We start from the raw sequence: 24,117 nt of genomic DNA on the forward strand, positions 1-24,117 counted from the left end.
CAGACAAAACCTTTTTCAGGGAAGGCCTTCCTTCTTTCAGCAAGACAATGCCAAACCACTTTCTGCACATATTAAAACTGCATGGCTCCATAGTAAAAGAGTCCGGGTGCTAAACTGGCCTGCCTGCAGTCCAGATCTGTCTCTCACTTACAACATTTGACGCATTATGAAGCGCAAAATACGATAAAGGAGACCCCGAACTGTTGAGCAACTGAAATTGTATATCAGGCAAGAATGGGACAACATTTCTCTTTCAAAACTACAGCAATTTGTCTCCTCAGTTCCCAAACGTTTACAGAGTGTTGTTAAAAGTAGAGGTGATGAAACACAGAGGTAAACTTGCCCTTGTCCCAATTTTGTTGAAACGTGTTGCTGACATCAAAATCTCATCTCATCTCATTATCTCTAGCCGCTTTATCCTTCTACAGGGTCGCAGGCAAGCTGGAGCCTATCCCAGCTGACTACGGGCAAAAGGCAGGGTACACCCTGGTCATCCCAGGGCTGACACATAGACAACCATTCACACTCACGGTCAATTTAGAGTCACCAGTTAACCTAACCTGCATGTCTTTGGACTGTGGGGGAAACCGGAGCACCCGGAGGAAACCCATGCGGACACGGGGGGAACATGCAAACTCCGCACAGAAAGGCCCTCGCCGGCCACAGGGCTCGAACCCAGGACCTTCTTGCTGCGAGGCGACAGCGCTAACCACTACACCACCGTGCCACCCTGACATCAAAATAAAAAAAATAAATAAATAAAATTTCTCAGTTTCAACATTTGATATGTTGTTTTTGTATTATTTTCAATGAAATATAGGGTTTCCGTGATTTACAAATTATCGCATTCTGTTTTTATTTACAATTTACACAGTGTCCCAACTTTTTTGGAATTGGGGTTGCCAATGAAAACTGTTTTCCTAATTAAAAACATATTTTCTTATTTGTTGTATTACTGGTGTTTCTAAATCTGAAACAAAAAAGTAATTTTAGTCAATTATGTGCACAGCTCCATCTGTCATGAGAAGGATTTTCAAGCAAGGAAAGTATTTTATGATCCTAGTCCCATAAAATCTTGTTTTGTTTCATATAATAGACAGGGATAAAGATGGATATTTTGCAACAGATGTTAGAATTGCATTTGAAAAGCAAACATCAAAAGTAAATTCAAAACAAATGGTCTTGTTTTTTTTTTTTTAATTGAACCATTTTATTACTGCCACCAGCTTTGTTGGAGGAGGTTGTTTTTGCCTCCATTTGTTTATCTGTCTGTTCCCAGAGTAACTCAAAAAGTCGCGAAAGGATTTTGATGAAATTTGGTGTACAGCTTTAGTATTATCAAAGGTTCAAGCGATTTGATTTTGATGTTGATAATATGTGGTTTGTCAGAGGTATGCACTCTACTAAGTGTCCTTCTAGTTTTTCATTGCATTTATCAGGATAACAAAAGACAGATGATATTAAACAGGATACTGGTATATATCGGCTACTGGAGTTGTATGATACAACTGCAGTCACATCAGCATTTGGTTTGTCCTTCGTCTTCAGTATTAATCTCCTCTTCTTCTCCCTACGCTCATTTTACATGCATCCCATGCTGTGCGATTATTCTATCACCTCTTGACTGAGCAGAGGTAAATATAATCGGGTGACACAGAGCTTAAATGAGGATGAACATGACTCCCGGATGGCTAACAGCTGTTACTCTGCTCTCTTTACAAGCTGTGGGGAGACTCGGATGGGTTGAGCGGAGAAGAATGCTCTCTGCACACAGACGCTCCCAGAGTCTGTATTTATCTTAAATGATTCACATACACATGGCAAAGTTTACAGACTCTGCACACAAGGCAATAGCATCTTGCATAATCTCAGTATCAGGATTGTGCAAAGAAAAACTGTCAGACATTGTTTTGGTAGTGCATGGGGGATCTGGTGTAAACAACTAAGACTGAAGCAGAGGTGAATTCCCCTGATTATTCCAATCCGTAACTAAAGAAGCACCAAATTTCTCTTCGATGGCCAAATATATTTGGGGTAATTTGTGTAAATTTTCCTTTAACGCATGGGCAAATCAAGATAACCAAAGAAGATCCCAAGCAAAATCAACAAAGAAATAGATGGGTTGGTCTGCAAACCTCGTGTAAAAAAAATGAATGAAATGTCAGCACTGGGCTTGGTTTATAATTTACAATCTGCTCTTCTTGCTAGTCCCCAAGTAAATTCCAGAGTCTTTCTGTCTTGTATTTTTATAAAGTCGTAAGGGAAAGAGTTTGTCAGGGAATGAAATCTCATATGCTGGAATTGGATCGGATCACTCTAGCTACTTCGCCAGCATACCTGTACCCAAATGTAGAACACTGTATTGACCATCTTCTGCATCCACTCTATCCACTACCAACTTCTTCAGTCTGTAGGGGGCGTTAACGTGAGTAAACAGTGGCCGTCTGTGAATTGGCACGACTGGCTCCCACATCAGTTGGTGGCCTCTCATGAAGGTCATAACCTCGTCGGGAAAGTCACGGGTAGACTTGTGCAACGGGTCGTACGTCTCACTTGGGCACTGAGGGAACATGAAGGGAATATTATATGTGTGCTAGACAGAAGTAATAATTACAACCAAATCGGTAACTAGATTTTGAATTAACCCCTAATTTTTACTATCTTGAAATGTATGACAGTTACCTTCAAATAGGTAAAAATGGCTTCAATTTTGATAATATCCATCATTTTCCGATATTTGAAAGCTGTAACGTGGCAGTATCACCTCCCATGATTGGAAGATATTATATAAGTTAGCCAGCTAATTAGGTCACTTTTAGTGCTATGAGAATGTCACAAAAGTTGTTTCTATCTAGGTCAAGATAAAGAGAAGGACAGAATGTTAATAGACATAATACCGTATAGGCAACTCTACATTACCTGCAGATTATGCAGTACTGTATCATTAACACCAGAGGTGGACAAAGTACCCAACTTCATTACTTAAGTCAAAGTACAGATCCCGCTGGTCAAATGTTACTCCGATACAAGTGAAAGTTGTCCAGTCAAATTTTTACTTAAGTTAAAGTACTGAAGTACTTGCTTTTAAAAATACTTAAGTATTAAAAGTACATTTTCTGTCAACGCATCGTTGTATTATTGACACAACGCTTACAAAACCTAATGCCTCTGAAGCGACCGACTGGATTATTTTGTGAATTCTCAAAATGAACGCATGCTGTGCCATCATGGTGGTTTAACATTAAGCTAGCTAGTCAGTGAAGCTCCACCTGACATGCTAGCAAACTCTTTTCAAACTCAAAATCATCTTGGGTAGTTAATGCTACTAGAAAAGAAAGATTTCTACATTGTTTATTTGGCAAGATTACGCTAAACCATATTTCTGAAAGGACTCCAGATAAGTTAACGTTATTCATGTTAGCGTAACTCCATGTTTACATGCTAACTAACAGTGTCCGAGTTAATGCATGGGGGATCTGGTGTAAACAACTAAGACTGAAGCAGAGGTGAATTCCCCTGATTATTCCAATCCGTAACTAAAGAAGCACCAAATTTCTCTTCGATGGCCAAATATATTTGGGGTAATTTGTGTAAATTTTCCTTTAACGCATGGGCAAATCAAGATAACCAAAGAAGATCCCAAGCAAAATCTACAAAGAAATAGATAGGTTGGTCTGCAAACCTTGTGTAAAAAAATGAATGAAATGTCAGCACTGGGCTATGTGTTAACATTAGCCGTGGACAAGGCTACGGCAACTTGGTGGGCAAATCCATAGAAAGTCATTTGACGAACCAGACTGCATAGCTATTGCGACGTTATCGCTAGCTCTAAAAGCACAGACAACTACATTACAAGCTTTCTCTTGGAATAAAACGTTTACAGACGTTTACAGATATGCTTCCGCAGGTCGGATGGCGACTTTTTGGAGGCCGTAATATGGTTCGTTTTAGGCAAACAAAGCAAACATTTAAAACGAAACAAATCTTTAGTCCTTTCAGAAAACTGAAACATGGGTTCATGGGCCATGGGTGCGTACGTTCCCTAGAAGAACCGCCTCCTTCCATTCTGCCATCAACTGATCATGTTCAAATAACGCTATGGAGAAATCACTGAACTTGATTTTATCCAGTCTATGGATGTGACGTGACCCTAGTGATTACTGATCGGCTGTCTCAGTGTCACCTGTGAAAAAACAATCACGTTTTAAAAAAGAAAAGTAAAAACATCCACTTTCAAAGCTGCTTCATAGTAACAAGGACCTTGATTGAAATGTAGTCGTGTAAAAAGCACAATATTTGTCTTTCAAATGTAGTGAAGTTAAAGTCATAAGTTTCCAAAAAAAGAATACTCAAGTAAAGTACAGAGACTCAAAAAGTGTACTTAAGTACAGTACTCAAGTAAATGTACTTCGTTACTGTCCACATCTGATTAGTACACTAGTTAACACCGAAGTTCCCCTCGCTCATGGCAAGTTATTAGTGAGCACTGTTACACAATCCTGTAGCTAAAAATTAAGGTACTATTAAGCGTTTCATTGTTTTAACCAGCTAAGTTTGTCGTCAGCTTGTGTTACTGCAACTAGCAAGCAGATATCACTCCTAAAACAAGTGTAAATAAATGTAAATAATGATGAGATTTGTATTTTACCAGCATGAACTAATTGTCCTGATATTTATACTGTATGCTCTCACATAACCTCACCCATTTATATCATTTAAGGTCCAGACCTCTGTGTTCTCATAGCTAGTTATGGCTATGTTTACTCATAACTCACATAGTTATTGTCAGCTGGATATTAATCACGAAAATCTGAAATCATGGAAATATAGTGGATGGCCATATGGAAAGTGTCAGCATCTAAATATCTGGGAAATAACTTGTTTTTTCCCTTTTCAGGAAATGAATGCGAGTTTCTACAGAACCATGAAAACCTTGATGTTAAAAGGCTCTCGCTGTTTCTTTACGATGTTGATTTTCATAATTAGTCAAGCATATTCAAAGAGCTAACGCCCTCGCCAAGTTTTTCCCTGGAGGGAGGCATATGCGTTAACAGCACACACCTCTAGCACTTTTAACAAATGTGCGAAAGCATGACCCTGAAAGTGCCTACCAGCTTTTTTATAAGCCTCCCATGCAAGCAAAGCCAAAGTGAGGAATGATGGAAGCAGGATTGTGACTGCAACATATGCAATCATATGGAATATATAGTATATGTATGTATGTTATTCATGGAAGGAAAATGTGCTTTCTATTATACACCGATCACCCATAACATTATGACCACTGAGAGGTGACGTGAATAACATTGATCATCTCATTACAATGGCACCTGTCAAAGGGTGGGATATACTGTATTATGGAGCAAGAGAACAGTCAGTTCTTGAAGTTGATGTGTTGGAAGCAGGAAAAATGGGCAAGCGTAAGGATCTGAGTGACTTTGACCAGGGCCAAATTGTGATTGCTAGATGACTGGGTCTGAGCGTCTCCAAAACGGCACATCTTGTGGGGTGTTCCCAGTATGCAGTGGTTAGTACGTACCAAAAGTGGTCCAAGAAAGGACGACCGGTGAACCAGCAACAGGGTTGTGGGTAGCCAAGGCTCACTGATTCGCATGGGGCATGAAGGCTAGCCCATATGGTCCAATTCCACAGGACAGCTACTGTAGCACAAACTGCTGAAAAGTTAATGCTGGCTAAAACAGAAAGGTGTTGGCATTAACTTTTTCAGCAGTTTGTGCTAGAGTAGCTCTTCTGTGGGATTGGACCATGTGGGCTAGTCTTCATGCTATGCTACACATGAATCAATGAGCCTTCGACACCCATGACCCGATCATCGGTTCACCAGTTGTCCTTCCTTGGACCAGTTTTGGTACGGTAGGTACTAACCACTGCATACTGGGAACACCCCTTGACAGGTGCCACCGAAATGAGATAATCAGTGTTATTCACTTCACCTCTGACTGGTCATAATGTTACGACTGATTGGTGTATATTACTGAGAACTACTGAACCTAAGCATTGGTGTAAGTTACAATACCATTAATTGTAGTTGCATGCCAGGGTTAAGGGTTTGATTGGTACATGAAGCTCAGCTCAACTGGGATTTAAACCGAGCACATCATGAATGTCAAGTCAATATTCATCATTCATCCATCCCACACTGTTACTTGAGCTCTGTTAGGGCTTAGACATCAACGGTCAACCAAAAACCCACAGCTGTTTTCACAGTTATGCCTTCAGTTTCTTCAGTTATGCTCACTGCTCTTTCCAAAACCCTCATTCACACGCATACAGAATCTCCCTGGAGCAGACTCACCGTCCCTGGACGTGGGTATGGGATCCTGCCTTTGTACTCCACCCAGTGGTAGTCAGGGCTTTCTTTGTGGGCGAAGGGCCCATTGAAAGCAGCTCGGATGGACGCCATTGAGTAGACGCATACGGCCGAGCCTCGGAAGACAGAGCTTTTGAAAGAACAGAAAAAGGGGAAGTGAGTGTTGGCCTGCTGCTGAGTTAGAATAACACACGCCCTTGAGCCTGGTCACCTCTGACCCTTCCTGAATGGCCTGTGGACCTCCCTCTCCTTTGGCAGATTGTTTTGGAAGAGTCAGGAGGAGACTGTCGAAACTCAAACTGTTGTCTTTGAGGGCGTAGGAGTTCTGATGTCAGGTGGCAGGATAAAGAGATTTAATCAAATTACATAAATGATCATGGATGTGCGGTGCAAAGAGGGAGTTATTCCAGATCTATTTTCCCAAATGTGTCACGGCACTGAGATTTTTTTTTTAAACCCATTTCCAGCAATGTATGATTCAGATTTATCATCCAAATCTTTCGTCAGCAATTATTAGGAACACTACCGTACCGGATACCTTCATTTTATACAGCGCCACCCGGAAATACCACATGATCGCTGGAATTAAGGAGACAAAGCATTTCTTGTTCTTAAGATGACCTTTAAGCAACCGCAATTTTAGGGATCCTGCAGCAAGCCAGTATTAAATTCAAAGGGATCAAACCAAAGACTGATACTTAGCCTAAAATGATCAATAGTTTCAGTATGGCTAACAATCTCAAGACATAGAATTATTTTTAATCATGAAACATTCGTATAAATTTGAACCTTATGGCAAATGAATCATTAAAAAAATATATTTTTTTAAAATAACTGATTTTTTTCTCGACATTTCTTTCTGATTTATTTATTTCAGACAACAGAAAAATCGTTCAAGAGTTGACCACGTCCCATCCAAGAACCAAAAATCCGAAATGCCACATGAATAACTCCAGACTTCTCCCAGTAATGTATACTTTAATTGACCTTACTTTTTTAATCTCCAAAACCAATCTGAAGTCGCATCGATCATGCTGATAAACTGCGATGCAGCAGGTCTTACCTTGAAGTTGAGAAGACTCCGTATATAATTGGATTTTGTGGCTCTTTGGTCTCCAACAGAAATATATCCTCTAGAAATAAAAAAAGATCTATTTTGAACAACGACAACAACAACAAGAAGAATAATACATTCAAAATCTCCACAATTTCACACTCGTTCTGTGATCCATAAGCAATCTTTTTGGGTACGAGTTTATTTGTAACGCCCAGCGCCGGCGATTGCTATAGGCGACCTAGGCAATTGCCTAGAGCGCAAAGTGTGCCCAGGGGCGCCAAGGGCGACCAAAACCCCACCAAAAAGGAGGGATGGAGTTATTGAATGGAGATGTTACCAAGTGCATCAGTGGTGTACAGTGTTTTCAACCACTGTGCTGCCGAACTCTAGTACCGCGGAACACTAGTGTGCCGTGAGAGATCACCAAGTGTACCGTGGAAAATTATAGAATGACTGTATATTGTAAATATTGGCAACAGCGTTTTAGTTTCAGTCAACATTTTCTATTGGTGATGTGCCTTGAGATTTTTTCATTGAAAAAAGTGCACCCTGGCTCATGAAAGGTTGAAAACCTTTTTTACAACACCTCTGATGCGGCTGGGGATGTAGAAATACGCGCTCCTTACCTCTGCTGTTACACTACCTGTGACAGTAGCTTCTGCTGAAAGAAGCTTTTCAAAATTAAAACTGCTGAAGACATACTTAAGGTCAACAATGAGTCAAGAACGTCTGAATGGGCTTGCTCTGATGAGCATCAACCAAGAGATCTCAAGAGAAATATCATTTGATTTTTTCATTGAAAAAAGTGCACCCTGGCTCATGAAAGGTTGAAAACCTTTTTTACAACACCTCTGATGCGGCTGGGGATGTAGAAATACGCGCTCCTTACCTCTGCTGTTACACTACCTGTGACAGTAGCTTCTGCTGAAAGAAGCTTTTCAAAATTAAAACTGCTGAAGACATACTTAAGGTCAACAATGAGTCAAGAACGTCTGAATGGGCTTGCTCTGATGAGCATCAACCAAGAGATCTCAAGAGAAATATCATTTGATGATATTATCAAGGAATTTGCCATTAGGAAGACCAGACGAGTCCCATTGTAATGTTACTTCAATAACAAAGTACCCATAATAGCACTTTTGTTTGAAAATACTGCCCATTGATGTCCTAACAGGGTGCTTAAGTTTGCACAATTTAGAATTGTAGAAATTTTTATTCATTTAATTTGTTAATTCTTCAGAGATGACTTAACTTCTCATCTCATCTCATCATCTCTAGCCGCTTTATCCTTCTACAGGGTCGCAGGCAAGCTGGAGCCTATCCCAGCTGACTACGGGCGAAAGGCGGGGTACACCCTGGACAAGTCGCCAGGTCATCACAGGGCTGACACATAGACACGGACAACCATTCACACTCACATTCACACCTACGGTCAATTTAGAGTCACCAGTTAACCTAACCTGCATGTCTTTGGACTGTGGGGGAAACCGGAGCACCCAGAGGAAACCCACGCGGACACGGGGAGAACATGCAAACTCCACACAGAAAGGCCCTCGCCGGCCCCGGGGCTCGAACCCAGGTCCTTCTTGCTGTGAGGCGACAGCGCTAACCACTACACCACCGTGCCGCCATGACTTAACTTTTAAAAGCAAAAAAGAAACTAAAAATAATTTCTTGTTTATTGTCCATACACTACACTTTGAACAGGGTGCGGAAGAGTTTTTGCCCATTATATGGAGATACGTATTGAATTTGTGTGGTCATTTTACTTTGTGACACTTTATGTGAATAATGATAACAATAATAACAATAATGAAAAAGATAAAAATGACTTCTTGTTTATTGTCCATGCACCGTACATTGTTTAATAGTAATAGAATAGAGTGATTAGATTAAAGTGTTATTTAGATGTTATTAGAGGGGTTTTTTCTTGGGGGGGGGGCGCCAAAACTCAATCTCGCCTAGGGCAGCCAAAGACCTAGAGCCGGCCCTGGTAACGCCATTCTCTACAATTTTGCATGTAATTCTGTCGCCTGTGCTCAAAGGAGCTGAGGTTTATTCTGACCTGTAAAAAAATACAGAGCTACATTTTAAATGTTGAATCATGAAAACACAGTAGTTGTGTTTGAATGGAAAAATACTGTACAGATGTTTGAATGGAAGTAAATATAATTTATATTTCCTTTAGGCTTTATTCCAGGTCTTTATTGCACCAGTGAATATACAATGTCTTAAGAGAGTGGGCATACCGAGCTCATCGAAGTGTGTGTCCATGCCTCCTGGGCCTGACACTGAGCAGAGCAGCCTGGCCTTTAGGAAGGTACTCCAGCGATTAATCAGACTCCGCTTCCCGCCAATGTCATTCTGACAAAACAAGAAGCACGATACCATTATGTCACTTGAGGCATTATGAGATCAATAACATGAACAGATGTGAAATGTAATGATCAAACTGGATTAGAGTTTCAAAAATAATATTCTGATGTTTTGGATATTTGCTCCTCAGTGAGTCATCAAATTGGCTGAGAAGATCTTAAGCCAGGAACTGCGTTCAACAATCTCTCAAAGTGAAAGATTTTAAAGAGCTTACACGTAATAGTTTTGCCTTAAAATGCTTTACAAATGTTATAAACTGGTGCTGGCTTGAAAATACCATATTAAGGATCTTTAAAACAGCATTACAATTTTATTAGGGTTGTAAAAGTTGACCTGTTTGAACTGGTGCATTGGTCTCAATATTTATGGCACAACTACACCGATTTGAAAAAGCACATACAGTGGTGCTTGAAAGTTTGTGAACCTTTTAGAATTTTCTATATTTCTGCATAAATATGACCTAAAACATCATCAGATTTTCACACAAGTCCTAAAAGTAGATAAAGAGAACCCAGTTAAACAAATGAGACAAAAATATTACACTTGGTCATTTATTTATTGAGGAAAATGATCCAATATTACGTATCTGTGAGTGGCAAAAGTATGTGAACCTTTGCTTTCAGTATCTGGTGTGACCCCCTTGTGCAGCAATAACTGCAACTAAACGTTTCCGGTAACTGTTGATCAGTCCTGCACACCGGCTTGGAGGAATTTTAGCCCATTCCTCTGTACAGAACAGCTTCAACTCTGGGATGTTGGTGGGTTTCCTCACATGAACTGCTCATTTCGATTGGATTAAGGTCAGACTTGACCATTCCAAAACATTTAACTTTATTTTTCTTTAACCTTTCTTTGGTAGAATGACTTGTGTGCTTCAGGTCGTTGTCTTGCTGCATGACCCGCCTTCTCTTGGGATTCAGTTCATGGACAGATGTCCTGACATTTTCCTTTAGAATTCTCTGGTATAATTCAGAATTCATTGTTCCATCAATGATGGCAAGCCGTCCTGGCCCAGATGCAGCAAAACAGGCCCAAACCATGATACTACCACCACCATGTTTCACAGATGGGATAAGGTTCTTATGCTGGAATGCAGTGTTTTCCTTTCTCCAAACATAACACTTCTCATTTAAACCAAAAAGTTCCATTTTGGTCTCATCCGTCCACAAAACATTTTTCCAATAGCCTTCTGACTTGTCCACGTGATCTTTAGCAAACTGCAGACGAGCAGCGATGTTCTTTTTGGAGAGCAGTGGCTTTCTCCTTGCAACCCTCCCATGCACACCATTGTTGTTCAGTTTTCTCCTGATGGTGGACTCATGAACATTAACATTAGCCAATGTGAGACAGGCCTTCAGTTGCTTAGACCCTGGGGTCCTTTGTGACCTCGCCGACTATTACACGCCTTGCTCTTGGAGTGATCTTTGTTGGTCGACCACTCCTGGGGAGGGTAACAATGGTCTTGAATTTCCTCCATTTGTACACAATCTGTCTGACTGTGGATTGGTGGAGTCCAAGCTCTTTAGAGATGGTTTTGTAACCTTTTCCAGCCTGATGAGCATCAACAACGCTTTTTCTGAGGTCCTCAGAAATCTCCTTTGTTTGTGCCATGATACACTTCCACAAACATGTGTTGTGAAGATCAGACTTTGATAGATCCCTGTTCTTTAAATAAAACAGGGTGCCCACTCACACCTGATTGTCATCCCATTGATTGAAAACACCTGACTCTAATTTCACCTTCAAATTAACCGCTAATCCTCGAGGTTCGCATATTTTTGCCACTCACAGATATGTAATATTGGATCATTTTCCTCAATAAATAAATGACCAAGTATAATATTTTTGTCTCATTTGTTTAACTGGGTTCTCTTTATCTACTTTTAGGACTTGTGTGAAAATCTGATGATGTTTTAGGTCATATTTATGCAGAAATGTAGAAAAGTCTAAAAGGTTCATCAACTTTCAAGCACCACTGTATCAGAAATGTTTTGATGCAATGTTGACGGAACTCACCCAATCCCACACATGCAGCTCTTTGTTTATTACTACTATTCTATGAAGAAAAGAAATGTCGTCAAATGCGTTGTTTTTTGTGATACCTGTTTCTCATTCACTCTCCTCCTTTGTTCAGCTCAGTCGTAGTGACGGAAGTGTACCTCACCTCACACTACTCAAAGCTAATATTTTTTTCCCCCCATTAAAATTTGTATTGCATTGAAACAGCCCCAGATCCTGGCATATTGAATTAGAGGCTGTAGCTTTCACATATTACTTGTTTGATTGTGTTTCACGATGTTCAATTCAGAAAGTGCAATATTTAAGATATCAATCTGAGACCATCCATGTGCATCATATTCATACATGTCAACCTATACGGAATGTCCATATTTTATATGGATTTGATTCAATAAACGTAGTTTACGGGCGTATAAATAAAGTTATACGGATTCTTTAAAAAAACTTCAATATTTATTTAGAGCTATAATCAATTCCCACGATGATAAATGTACTGTACACAACAGACAGCCAGTAAAGAGTCTTATGAAATCGTGCGTTATCTTGTGGTAGCGAGACTTCGTTCCACTTTTGATCATGCGCACACCGCATTGCGAGAATCCCGCCAACCGTGAAGTCATAGACATATAAACATAGACGCCGCCTTCTGCGTAGAATCATACGTCATTCTCGCCGCCATATTGGATGGGGCAAAGTGGAGATTCTTCAACCGTCTCTGGTATACAGTAGCCGAGAATAAAGATGCCTCATTCATGTGCTGCGTTTAACTGTACCAACAGGTTTACCGTCCAAACGAGATCACATGGGATTACCTTTCACAGGTGAGACTGGAAAAATACTTTGTATTCATTCTGAAGGTTTATTGTTATTAATATTGAATAAAAAGTAACTGGGATATATCATTGCTAATTATCATTCAAATTTTAGGTAAATTATTTTCATTTGCATCTTATACGGATTTTATAAGGGAAATACGGATTTTGGAGGTTGGTTATACAGGTTTGATTGACCAAAGGTTGACATGTATGCATATTCTCTTGGAAGGAGAAAAAAGTGTCTACATGTGCATATATTTCATATTTTAGATTCTTCAAAGTAGCCAGCGTTTACCTTGATGCTTGACACACTATTGGCATTATCTTAACCAGCTTCATGAGGTCGTCACCTGGAATGCTTTTCAATTAACTGGTGTGCCTCGTCAAATATTAATGAGTGGAATTGCTTGCCTTCTTAATGCATTTGAGATCAAACAGTAAAAAGTAAATAATAAAAATACAGTAAATAGCCCTATTCCACAACTGTAGTAATCCATATTATGTCAAGAAGCGCTCAGCTAAGTAAAGAGAAACGACATCCATCACTACTTTAAGACATGACGTGTCTTTTAATTCATAAAAATAAAGAAAGCCTTTGAATTAGAATTAGGCTATCCAAATTTCTGCCTGGTCAAGTGTGGATGTGTTCTGTTATTCTGTCTACTGCAGTTTTACTGTATCAAGGATCAGAGCACTACCTCTTCCGTTCCATACAGCGTTATAGTTTTGTATGACAGGCACATAGTTTCGCAGAGTGAAACCGAAAGCTGAGTGAAAGTTCAAAATCTGGGCGGAAAAAGCTGTCACAGCAGGACTTGAAGTGATTGATATGATACGACTCCTAGAACATACGCAGCACAACTGGATGGTCTGCTCTAGTGTTAGAGAATTGAACTTTCACAGAATTGCACATGATACATTTTCAAAGGGTTGGCAAACGTCCTAAAATAATATTTGAATAATCCGTTGCATTTATAAGTGAAATTGGTTTACTAAGCTGGAATGCCTACAAAATATTTTTTTTCTCAAAGCACAGCCAGGCATATTAAGTGTTTGTGAGTAATGGTTTATTTTATTTATCATAACAGCCATTATTTCAGAATTTTGGGTGAGATCTAAAAAAAAATGGAGGCACTAAAATACAAACACAAGACAACTCCGTGATAGATTAAAGATGAAATACAGCCTACACTGCTGAAAAACTAGCATGACCAAAATACACTGAGGTGCCAGTTTATTATTGACACCAGACGAGTGTCCTTAATAAACTGGCAATTCTGTGTCGGTCTATTACTTGCAAACAAACACCTGATTCATTCCCGCCAAGATAAATAACACCACTAATACTCTGGGCATGATAATACACAGGCTTATACATAATTTCCATGCCCAGTTCATGTTGACGTGCACAAAAGGCGCATTCATTCAGCCCTTCTGGATCGCATTTCATTTTCATTAGCCAATTACAGCCAGTGCCAGCCAGCTCACCTTGCACACTCTAGCCACTCGGCTGTAGATGCGCTTATCCAGCTGGTTGGACTCCACAGCTGTTTCCTTGAAGAAGAAATAAACCTTGTCATCGTCGAGGCTGTGTGTGTCTGGGATGGAGTATGAGCCCACGAACTCTGGTTCTGTGGAGGAAAAGACAATGGAAAAAGTGCTTGCGATACAGTCTTATTCTTACTGGTTTAAAGGTGCGCTTGACCAATTTCACGCATGTAACTGACATTTGTCTTTTCATCCATTTCTATGAACACAAACTGCAATTCTTTAATTTCTTATTTATTTATTTATTTATTTAATCCACATTCATGCGCTCTGATTGGCTACTCTACTACTAGGCTATCAGCTCATATACCATGAGTAGAGAAAAACAAAAAATGGCGGAGCGCGTTGCTGAACTGACCGAGGACGAAATAAAAACTACTCAAAAACAACCCCCCCCCAAAAAAGCAACAAAATATGGAATAAAAGTATTTGATGGTAAGAACGTAATTTTTTTTTCAAGAATTATTATTATAGCATTTTTCACAAATTGCTGCTGTCATTTTGCCAGTTTGTTTACACTAAGCGGAAACGATTTTGTCGGATGTGTTGTACCAAATTGTTATTTATCGAATTTGCTAAAAATAAAAATGCTTTGTTTCTCAAAATCCAGTGAATATGAATATAATAAAACAGTTATCCCACTCAATCTCGTCGTACACGGCTTATAGCCAACTCGGCTATCAGCTCATGTCCGACTCGATTTCGTGGAATAACTGTTAAATATTGTATATATAAACTATTTTCAAAAGATTCAGTATTTGAATGCATTTAAAAATATTAATGGAATATAACTCCCGACTAAACATTAACTCAGCACTACACTGTGCATTTGTATCGCATAAACTGCAGATCATGAAAAAAAGGGTTGATTTTTAAGCAAATAAAATCCTCAGGTAATATCAGAATTTTAGCATTCACATACATGATGCACTACATTCCCATTTTGGCGACAAAATAAGCATGATTCATGAGATAATGAGAAAAAAAACAGAAATATTATCACTTTATAATAAATCCAAATGTTTCAAATGAGTTTTTCTGCATTTTTTATTTTACCTGCTGCAACAATTCGTGAAATGATTTTCAATTCAAAGTATGTTCCTTGACTATAACAATCACTTTGGAGTGGTTTTGTAGTCTACTACTGTACGTATATGCCCATTATTTAAGATTCAATCTGACCAGATTCAGAGTGAGCCTGTTGGAAAAATGTTACATTTCCTAGTTGACACTGAAATTTTATATTTAATTCGAAAACGTGTCCTGTACATAAGCAGGGTTTCCCCAGGTTTGACCACCATAAATTTAAGACTTTTTTAAGACCTTTTTAAGACCACTTAAATGAGAATTAAGACCTACATCGCACCCATTATGCGGTCGTAGAACACCAGATCAAATTCCCAATAATGACAAATGTTTCAAGTAAAAATACTTTCATTATAAAAGTTATATACTTAAGTCATTATGTGCATTGCTTGTCAAATCTTCACAATCAAGACAAAAAAACAAGTCTAAACCTGGAAGAAAGGAGCACAACGTAGGGTCCAAGTCATGGCCTTAAAGTGCTGATGACACGTTTTTGACATCTTTGGCGATGTTTTATAACATAAAAAGTAATTCCCGATGATCCATATATTAATTCATGAAGGCGCCTATTTTACAAGTTATGATGATAAACACGGCTATTTGGGCAAATTTGACGGGGCTGCAGCACCCAGGAGACGAAGGAGGAGGAGGAGCTATATGACGTCAGCGAAAGAACCTTCCTCCTAACTTACCAGTTTGTTGTTGATGCGACAGATGTTCAGTTTATCATTATTAGTATTTTTATTAGACATTATTATACATTATTACATATATAGTTATTATGCCTTCGCATTGTGTTGCCAGCTTTTGCTCCAAAACCCACAAGGATGGGGTAAGTTTATTCAAGTTTCCCAGAGATCCCGAGCTGCATGCGAAGTGGGTGAAGCAAGTCAGGCGCACTCGTGACAAGTGGGAGCCCTCACCGACATCCGTCCTGTGCTCTGAACACTTCGATTTGGATTGTTTTGACACCCTTCCCAGCTTAAAAGAATCTCTTGGGTGTTCAGTTCAGCACAAACGTGTGTTACTACCATCAGCAGTGCCTACACAGTGTTGCCAGATTGGGAGGTTTCCCGCCCAGTTGAGCGGTTTCAACAGATACTGCTGACGTTTTCCAGCCCAAAATATGTTCAAAACCCACCAAAATGCACTTGAAACCGCTCAACTGGGCGGGAAACCTCCCAATCTGGCAACACTGCCAGTATTCCGGAGGGGGTCTACTAGTAGCTATGCCGGATCCAAAGACAGTCCTCCTGTCAGAACATGTGTTGTGAAACGACATAAGATAAAGGTACGTAGAGCTATAGATTCTACATGATAATCATAAATGTAGTCATAAAGTCGGCATGATATCAGTCATGTATTTGCTTGTGAAAGCTTGCGGCTTTCATGTAACTGTCGCCTAGCAACGAGAGGCAAAGGGTAAAGAGGGTAGGCTATCATAGATTCTATTCGGAAGAGATCAACACAATTCTAGACTCCCAGAAGAGGAAGAGCTAGCACTAGAGAGTTCACCGGCGTTTTCATGCGCCATTTCCATTGAGTAGAACCAGAGTAGAACAGCCAGTGAACCGCAGCGTGTTCTTCTGCTGACGTCACAACATGGCCGCGAGCCACAGACCCAGTTTTCTTGCGCTGTGCAATTAAAAGTTGGATATTTGCGTAACAACAGCTTCTTTTCACGTAATTATAACAGAAATCTAACATGTTTGCCATGTTGTATAGTTTATTTACGAAATTGCATAGTCATATTCGTGTCATCAGCCCTTTAAAGGTACACAAAAATGCAATAGGCATACCAACACATTAATGTCAAAGGTGTGCACTCACCAGTCAAAAAGCCAAACTGAGGACCTCACTCGAGGCCTAAAGAACTGTCTCTGAACTAATTATGACCATGCACCCAGAGATGATACTTAAAATAAAAAAGTGATGTGGGTGTATTTTTTTTTAAATAAAATATCAAAACATTCACAACACTCTAAACAGACAAACTCTTTGTCTTAGTTTCCCAGCACTTGCTTCAACCATTTTACATTTTGTACCCTTGTAAACGAGGGAGGGAGAGAGATACAGAGGGGCATAGATAGATAAGAGACGAGGGGGATAGATGGGAAGAGAGAGAGAGATAGATAGATCGATAGAAAAGAGGTAAGCCTAAAGTCTCTTAAAGATGCACAAAAATGCAATTGGCGTACCAATACATTGGTACAATGGTGTGCACTCACCAGTCAAAAAGCCAAACCGAGGGCCCAACTCAAGGCCTAAAGAACTGTCTCTAAACTAATTATGACTATGGTGTTCCGTAATTGTTTTTAAAATCCAGAGCACCTCTGCCCGAAGTGTCGGGGTTCCACCGACACCCATCATGCCACTGCTCGGCCCTTGTGTTGTTGCTAGCCTTGCCGATGATGCCTGGCTTGGCTGATGCTGCTGACGTTCGACAGTGGTGCTCATGCCAACTCCAGGTGCATTCGGAGATTGAACCGTGCAGAACTGAGCGATGGGCTGGTGGCGGTGGAGGGCAGATGCAATGTGCTTTGAGCTCTTCATGTGAGACTCTAAAGCGAAATGACCTATAGTGGACAACTTGAAGGTCTTTCGACAAACACGGCATCTTGCTTCAACGTCGCTTCCAGGAACCTCCCTCACCCAATCACGATATCTTTCATCTGAAAGCCACTGCTGATTAAAACGACACTTCCCCATGCTGCGATTCGCGGAGTCTCCTCTCCACCACGGACTCCGACGATTGCGCCGGGGCGAAAATGTATCAATATTGTTTCTTTCTTTGCGCATACTCCAAGAAATTCACTGATGTTACGCAAAACCCACGTTTTCACATTGTAGAATAGTATGAGTAAATTTAAGACCTTTGTTTAAAAAATTAAGACTTGGGCAAAGCAATTTAAGACTTTTTAAGGCCTTAATTTTGTAATATTAAATTTAAGACTTTTTTAAGACTTTTAAGACCCCGCGGCTACCATGATAAGTGTTCGAATAAAGTGTACATGAATTAAGCATTTTCATTCCAACACAAAGGTCATGTGGCTAAAATGTTTCGATAAGGCATAGTTACGCTATGAATTTAAATAGTGTTCAAAACATTGAAAAAATTTGTTCTGATGGCTCGGATATGTTGAAATACATTTTTATAAATTTGAAACCCTGCTCCTTGTTCACGAATTGGATAAAAGACCATCAAAAACAACATGCCTTATTCGCTTCTGAATCTCACCATTGAGCCAGTGGTCATTATAAGCCTCAGTGCGAATGTAGTGCTGACTGGTTGTGTGCACAGAGCTACGAAATATGGCTGCATTGTTTCCCATGAAGTCCACTGACGTTCCTGCGTACAAGTCTCCATCTAAAGAAAAAGAAATAGACATGTGAAACTTAAAGCATGGGATACATGAACTCAGACTTAACTGGCCCGTCTTTGAATTCTGGCTCCTTCGTCGAAATAATTCATGCTTATAGGCTCTTATATAATTAGGAAGTTGAACTTATTCCAGACTGTCCTTCAATGCATGATTGAATGATAACAACAGAAGTCCGTAGCCAAGGCAGCAGTCTTTAATTAAACAGTATTTGGTTCAGTGACGAATGAATGATGCGAACAGAACTCCATAGTCCAGGCAGGAGTCTTTAATTAAGCAGCATATGGTTTATGTACCCTTTTCCCCATGGAGCATGGGGTTATGTAGTTTTAAAAAAATGACAAAAATTAGAAATCAAGTGGTTAGCTTTCATTTCCTGACTGTGGAAAAGCATGTGCGGCTTTTATCTCACCAATTAGCCAAGAAATTATAGGCCACGACAGCATCAGCCAAGGACAGTGCTGATATTTCTTCGTGTTGCGAGCTTCCCACACTCGTCATACAGCTGCGCACGAATTATAAACTACAGTTCCTCAAGTCAAATATATCATACATGGGTGGAGACTGACTTATTCTAGATATATGAATGTGTGTTCATAAATACATTAGGATATGATATAATGCATGGTTTATGCTTTCTTTCATCCTAAAGTTCAAGTTGTATTTTAAATGCCTAATAAATACTGTTCCATGTAACTCTTGCATGGCTGTAGGTCTATAAGTATGATTAATATACATTTATGGGTAATTCGCATTTCAATATACATAGTAAACTGATATAACTTCAGGTAATGTTCACATCATACATCAGAATGGGGGAAAATGTGAGCTCAGTGACTCTGGCCAAGGCATGGTTGTTGGTGCCAGACAGGCTGGTGTGATTATTTTAGTAACTACTGTTCTCATGGGATTTTTGTACATAACAGTCTCTAGAGTTTATACAAAAAAAACCCTCCAGTGAGCCGCAGAGGAGAATGGCCTGACTGTTGAGCTTACAGGAAGGTTACAGTAACTCAAATAACCATTCTTTACAACTAAGGCGACCAGAAAAGCTTCTCAATCCATGTCAAATACATCAAACCGCGTGGCAGATGGGCAACAACAGCAAAAGACTGAATCGGATTCCATTTCTGTCAACGAAGAACATGAATCTGAAGCGATACTGAACAAAGGCTCACTGAAACTGGATAGTTGAAGACTGCAAAGCGACAAGATTACGGTTTTCCCTTTTGCAACTGTCCAGTTTTTATGAGCTTATGTATATCTCATCTCATCTCATTATCTCTAGCCGCTTTATCCTGTTCTACAGGGTCGCAGGCAAGCTGGAGCCTATCCCACCTGACTACGGGCGAAAGGCGGGGTACACCCTGGACAAGTCGCCAGGTCATCACAGGGCTGACACATAGACACAGACAACCATTCACACTCACATTCACACCTACGGTCAATTTAGAGTCACCAGTTAACCTAACCTGTATGTCTTTGGACTGTGGGGGAAACCGGAGCACCCAGAGGAAACCCACGCGGACAACATGCAAACTCCACACAGAAAGGCCCTCGTTGGCCACGGGGCTCGAACCCGGACCTTCTTGCTGTGAGGCGACAGCACTAACCACTACACCACCATGCCGCCCCATATTATTATTATTATGCATTGTGCTGCTGCCACATGATTGGCTGATTGGATAATTGTATGACTGTGCATGTAATAAAGTGGACAGTAAGTGTATTTATTTTTTTTTCGGTGCGGTTTTCATCAAATCTTGCGCTCTGATTGGCTGGCGAGCGGGTCCGTACCGTAGGATGCGGTTGTGGACCTCTGGCGACTCGCTCGTTCACAACAACAACAAACATTGTAGCAATTTTTGTCAACATTTATCTTTTTTATAAGATTTATTTTTAGATTTTTATCAAAAATCTTATACATTTTTGCCAGCATTTCTCAGGAGAACAGCATTAATTTTACAGCATGGATAGCGATAACAACAGTCTTCACAGCGAAAGCGAGTTTTACTACCCTGAGGAAGAAGAAATAAAAGAAAACATTTCAGGAGAAAGTTAAAAACCTGGAACTGTTGCTAACGCCGAGCAAAAACATGGCTGAATCCTGAATGACTCAATTTTGTATAAACAGGGGACTACATAGGCGGCAAAATGTAGTTTTTTTCCTGCCATGGAAGTGCACTTGTATACCGAGGAGGAAGCCATTTGCATTACAGCCGTGAATGAGGATTCAAAATGGCAGCTTGGCTCGGTTTTCCCTTTCGGGCGCTCTCGTTTTCTGTTAGAATTTGGTAAAGAAAAAAATAAATATATTATTTACCAGCTTAAGGTCGGTCCGTATGGTGAAATACCGTGACCTCGGCCTTGAATACTGACCTCGGCCCAGAGAGCCTCGGTCAGTACTTTCAAGACCTCGGTCACGGTATTTGATGATACGGACCTCCCAGCTGGTAAATAACATATCTATATTAACAGAAATGCAATATTTTGCTGATTTGAATTTGATATTGTTCTATTTTAAATGGTATCGGTGTGCTTACAAACACAAAAATGAAATACGAGTACAAGTTTCGTCGAAATACTGATTTAAAAAATGCAAAAAAAATCAGTTGCAGTCTAGTTTGGATGCAGGCTTACCGGTGAGTCGAGCAGTGAATGGCTCATGTGGACTAAAGGGGCATTTCCCTCTCCCGGACTCGACAGCATTGCTCAGAAGTCTAAACTCCGGTTCCTAGGCGACAAAGACAACCATGTCACCCTCTTAACCTTCTGTAAATAGTGCCTTCATTGTTAGCTGAGACATCTCAGTCAATATTTCTCAGTAGGTAACTGAGGGTGTTATTCATTCCTGTTGGTGTTCACACTGAAAAAGCAGTCCGCTTAAATTTAGACGTTAAATGTCCTGTTGTCCGATTCATGCCACCTGTGGGTCTGTCACAAGCCATAAAAGACAAAATGATCCCTGACTGTCAGTGGATATAAAAAGGCAGGATAAAGAGAGAGCTGGAAAATGTCAGATTGTACCATGCGCAGGGTGACTTTCTCACCTCGACATTGTGGCCCAGGTCAATACACGTACACTTCGGGTGGTACGCTCCGGTTCCACATGCATACACATGAGTTTTGTTGAATGGCTGAAGGAGCCTCACAAAATTGGCACAGTCAGTCTGGGGAGATAAAACAGAATCTAAAATGAAAGCCTGGATCCAGATGAGCGATTGCAGAATGAGGTGGATGTAAACCACAGTTTACAGCTTTAAATCACTGCAGAATACTCCCTTTGATAGTTCTGATGTTGTGAGTGAGACATGGCAAAGGCGAGGACAGTGAACTTACCTCCCTACATGGTTTTTAATTCGCACGATCCCTTCAAAGGCTAATGAATAACACTTCATTACTCTTGTGTACATCAGAGAGTAGGAGAATATGGCACCAAACTAGATATTGCACTAAAAATAAAAGATGCTTTTTGGGCGATGTTGAACTTTTGTAACCTTTTGAAGTTTACTTACCAACAGATTCTTCCCTGCGTGTTTGCAGCGTTCGGTATGTTCCCTTCCAGCTGGCCAGTGGATCTAAAAATGGATAGGACAGAGACCGTTTTCCCAGGGCTTCGTGAAAAACACACAGTTTGTACTGAACAATAACGTGTGGTTGTTTTTGCAACATGAAACTTTATGCACATGTCTCAGTCTGTCGAAAAAACAAAACAAAACGGATGATTCTTCTTAATTCCAGGTCCCTTTGAAAGTAACAATTTGAAATCAGAGTGACTGCTATTTATAAAAAGGGATTTTAGTGGCAGTCCGACTTCCCTCATGTCTTATTTACACTCCCACCTATGCACACAGCTACCATTAGGAGGATTTGTGTGTGTGTGTGTGTGTGTGTGTGTGTGTGTGGTGTGCACATGTGTTTATAATATTATATTATTGTAGAAACTTCCAAGAATTAAGAGAACAAGATTTTCCATCCATCCATTATCTGTAGCTGCTTATCCTGTGCAGGCTCGCAGGCAAGCTGGAGTCTATCCAAGCTGACTACGGGCGAAAGGCGGGGTACACCCTGGACAAGTCGCCAGGTCATCGCAGGGCTGACACATAGACACAGACAACCATTCACACTCACATTCACACCTACAGTCAATTTAGAGTCACCAGTTAACCTAACCTGCATGTCTTTGGACTGTGGGGGAAACCGGAGCACCCGGAGGAAACCCACGCGGACACGGGGAGAACATGCAAACTCCGCACAGAAAGGCCCTCGCCGGCCACTGGGCTCGAACCCGGACCTTCTTGCTGTGAGGCGACAGTGCTAACCACTACACCACCGTGCTGCCCTATTTGTATTTTGATATCTTTTAAATAAGTTTAACTGAAGAACTGGAGCGATTGCATTGCTATAACAAGAATGCTCTGAGAGCACAATATCCCCTGCTACAATATATTGCAAAAGAAATTGCAATATGCATATTACTCTCCTATAACAAAGCTTTTTGCCAAGTTTCGTGAAATTTCTCCAAAAATTGTGAGAGGAGTTGATTTCAGGAAGTGAGAACCCTTTCCGGGACGGACAGACAGACAAATGGACAGACTTCGCCACGACATACGGTAATCCCCCTTCGGGCCTTTCAGCCAGCGGGGGATAAAAACCAAAGTGATGACTAATAGTGTTAATTGGTTCACCCTGAAAAGAGCTTAGCAGTGACTGACAATGAAAAACAGGCCTAATGAGAATAAAGTTAAATAGTTTCATACGTATGCATTAAAAAACCCCAAACAAACCATTACTATAAATGTGATCAATTAACCAAGTCATGATTGGTGCTAGGTATTTAAATTTTTTTTTAGTTTTGAGCTGTAACTACAAGACTAATTTAGCTAACAAGTAGCTAAAACAGGAGTTATGCTTTCCCTAACATCAGCACAACTGCTATAACTCATTAAGGGCTTAATAATCCATTGATCAGTTGGCTCCTTTGTGTCTCAGTAGGGAAAAACTCTCAACGACGCAGGGCAGGGGTCTGTGTTAAGAACTTCACTAAACAGTTTGACTTACTGTAATCCATTATCATGAACACGACTTTAGAGTGCAGCTGACTGCTGTAACGTTATGATTTTTTGTAAGGGAACCAGAATGTTTCACATCTGAAGTTTGCTGTTGGAATTTCCTAGAAAATCCAAACTTTGAGCTTATATTTGCTAATACAGATGTTCGCATTTGATAAGAACATTTTTTTCGTGGTGCGGTTTTCATCAAATCCTGCACTCTGATTGGCTGGCGAGCGGGTCCGTATCTTACGGTACGGACCCCGGTTACGGACCTCTGGTGACTCGCTCGTTCACAACAACAACAAACATAGTAGCAATTTTTGTCAACATTTATCTTTTTTATAAGATTTATTTATAAGATTTTTATCAAAAATCTTATAAATGTTTGCCAGCATTTCTCAGCATAATAGCATTAATTTTACAGCATGGACAGCGATAACGACGGTCTTCA

At 40.2% G+C, this 24,117-nt stretch overlaps 1 protein-coding gene across 3 annotated transcripts in view; it reads right to left on the reverse strand.

Moving 5' to 3' along the window:
* si:dkey-49n23.1 (semaphorin-3D) overlaps positions 1-24,117 on the reverse strand; it is a 152,310-nt gene that overhangs the window by 22,979 nt on the left and 105,214 nt on the right. For all 3 annotated transcript variants that reach the window (XM_060910315.1, XM_060910316.1, XM_060910317.1), the window contains 9 exons: positions 22,128-22,190; positions 21,663-21,782; positions 21,253-21,346; positions 18,471-18,599; positions 14,087-14,229; positions 9,638-9,752; positions 7,395-7,464; positions 6,317-6,461; positions 2,338-2,560 (listed from right to left, as the gene is read on the reverse strand). In XM_060910315.1, coding sequence (XP_060766298.1) covers positions 2,338-2,560; positions 6,317-6,461; positions 7,395-7,464; positions 9,638-9,752; positions 14,087-14,229; positions 18,471-18,599; positions 21,253-21,346; positions 21,663-21,782; positions 22,128-22,190 — 1,102 coding nt within the window. The remainder of the gene's footprint in view (positions 1-2,337; positions 2,561-6,316; positions 6,462-7,394; positions 7,465-9,637; positions 9,753-14,086; positions 14,230-18,470; positions 18,600-21,252; positions 21,347-21,662; positions 21,783-22,127; positions 22,191-24,117) is intronic.

This window comes from Neoarius graeffei, chromosome 26 (assembly GCF_027579695.1).
Source record: "Neoarius graeffei isolate fNeoGra1 chromosome 26, fNeoGra1.pri, whole genome shotgun sequence".
Classification (NCBI taxonomy): domain Eukaryota; kingdom Metazoa; phylum Chordata; class Actinopteri; order Siluriformes; family Ariidae; genus Neoarius; species Neoarius graeffei.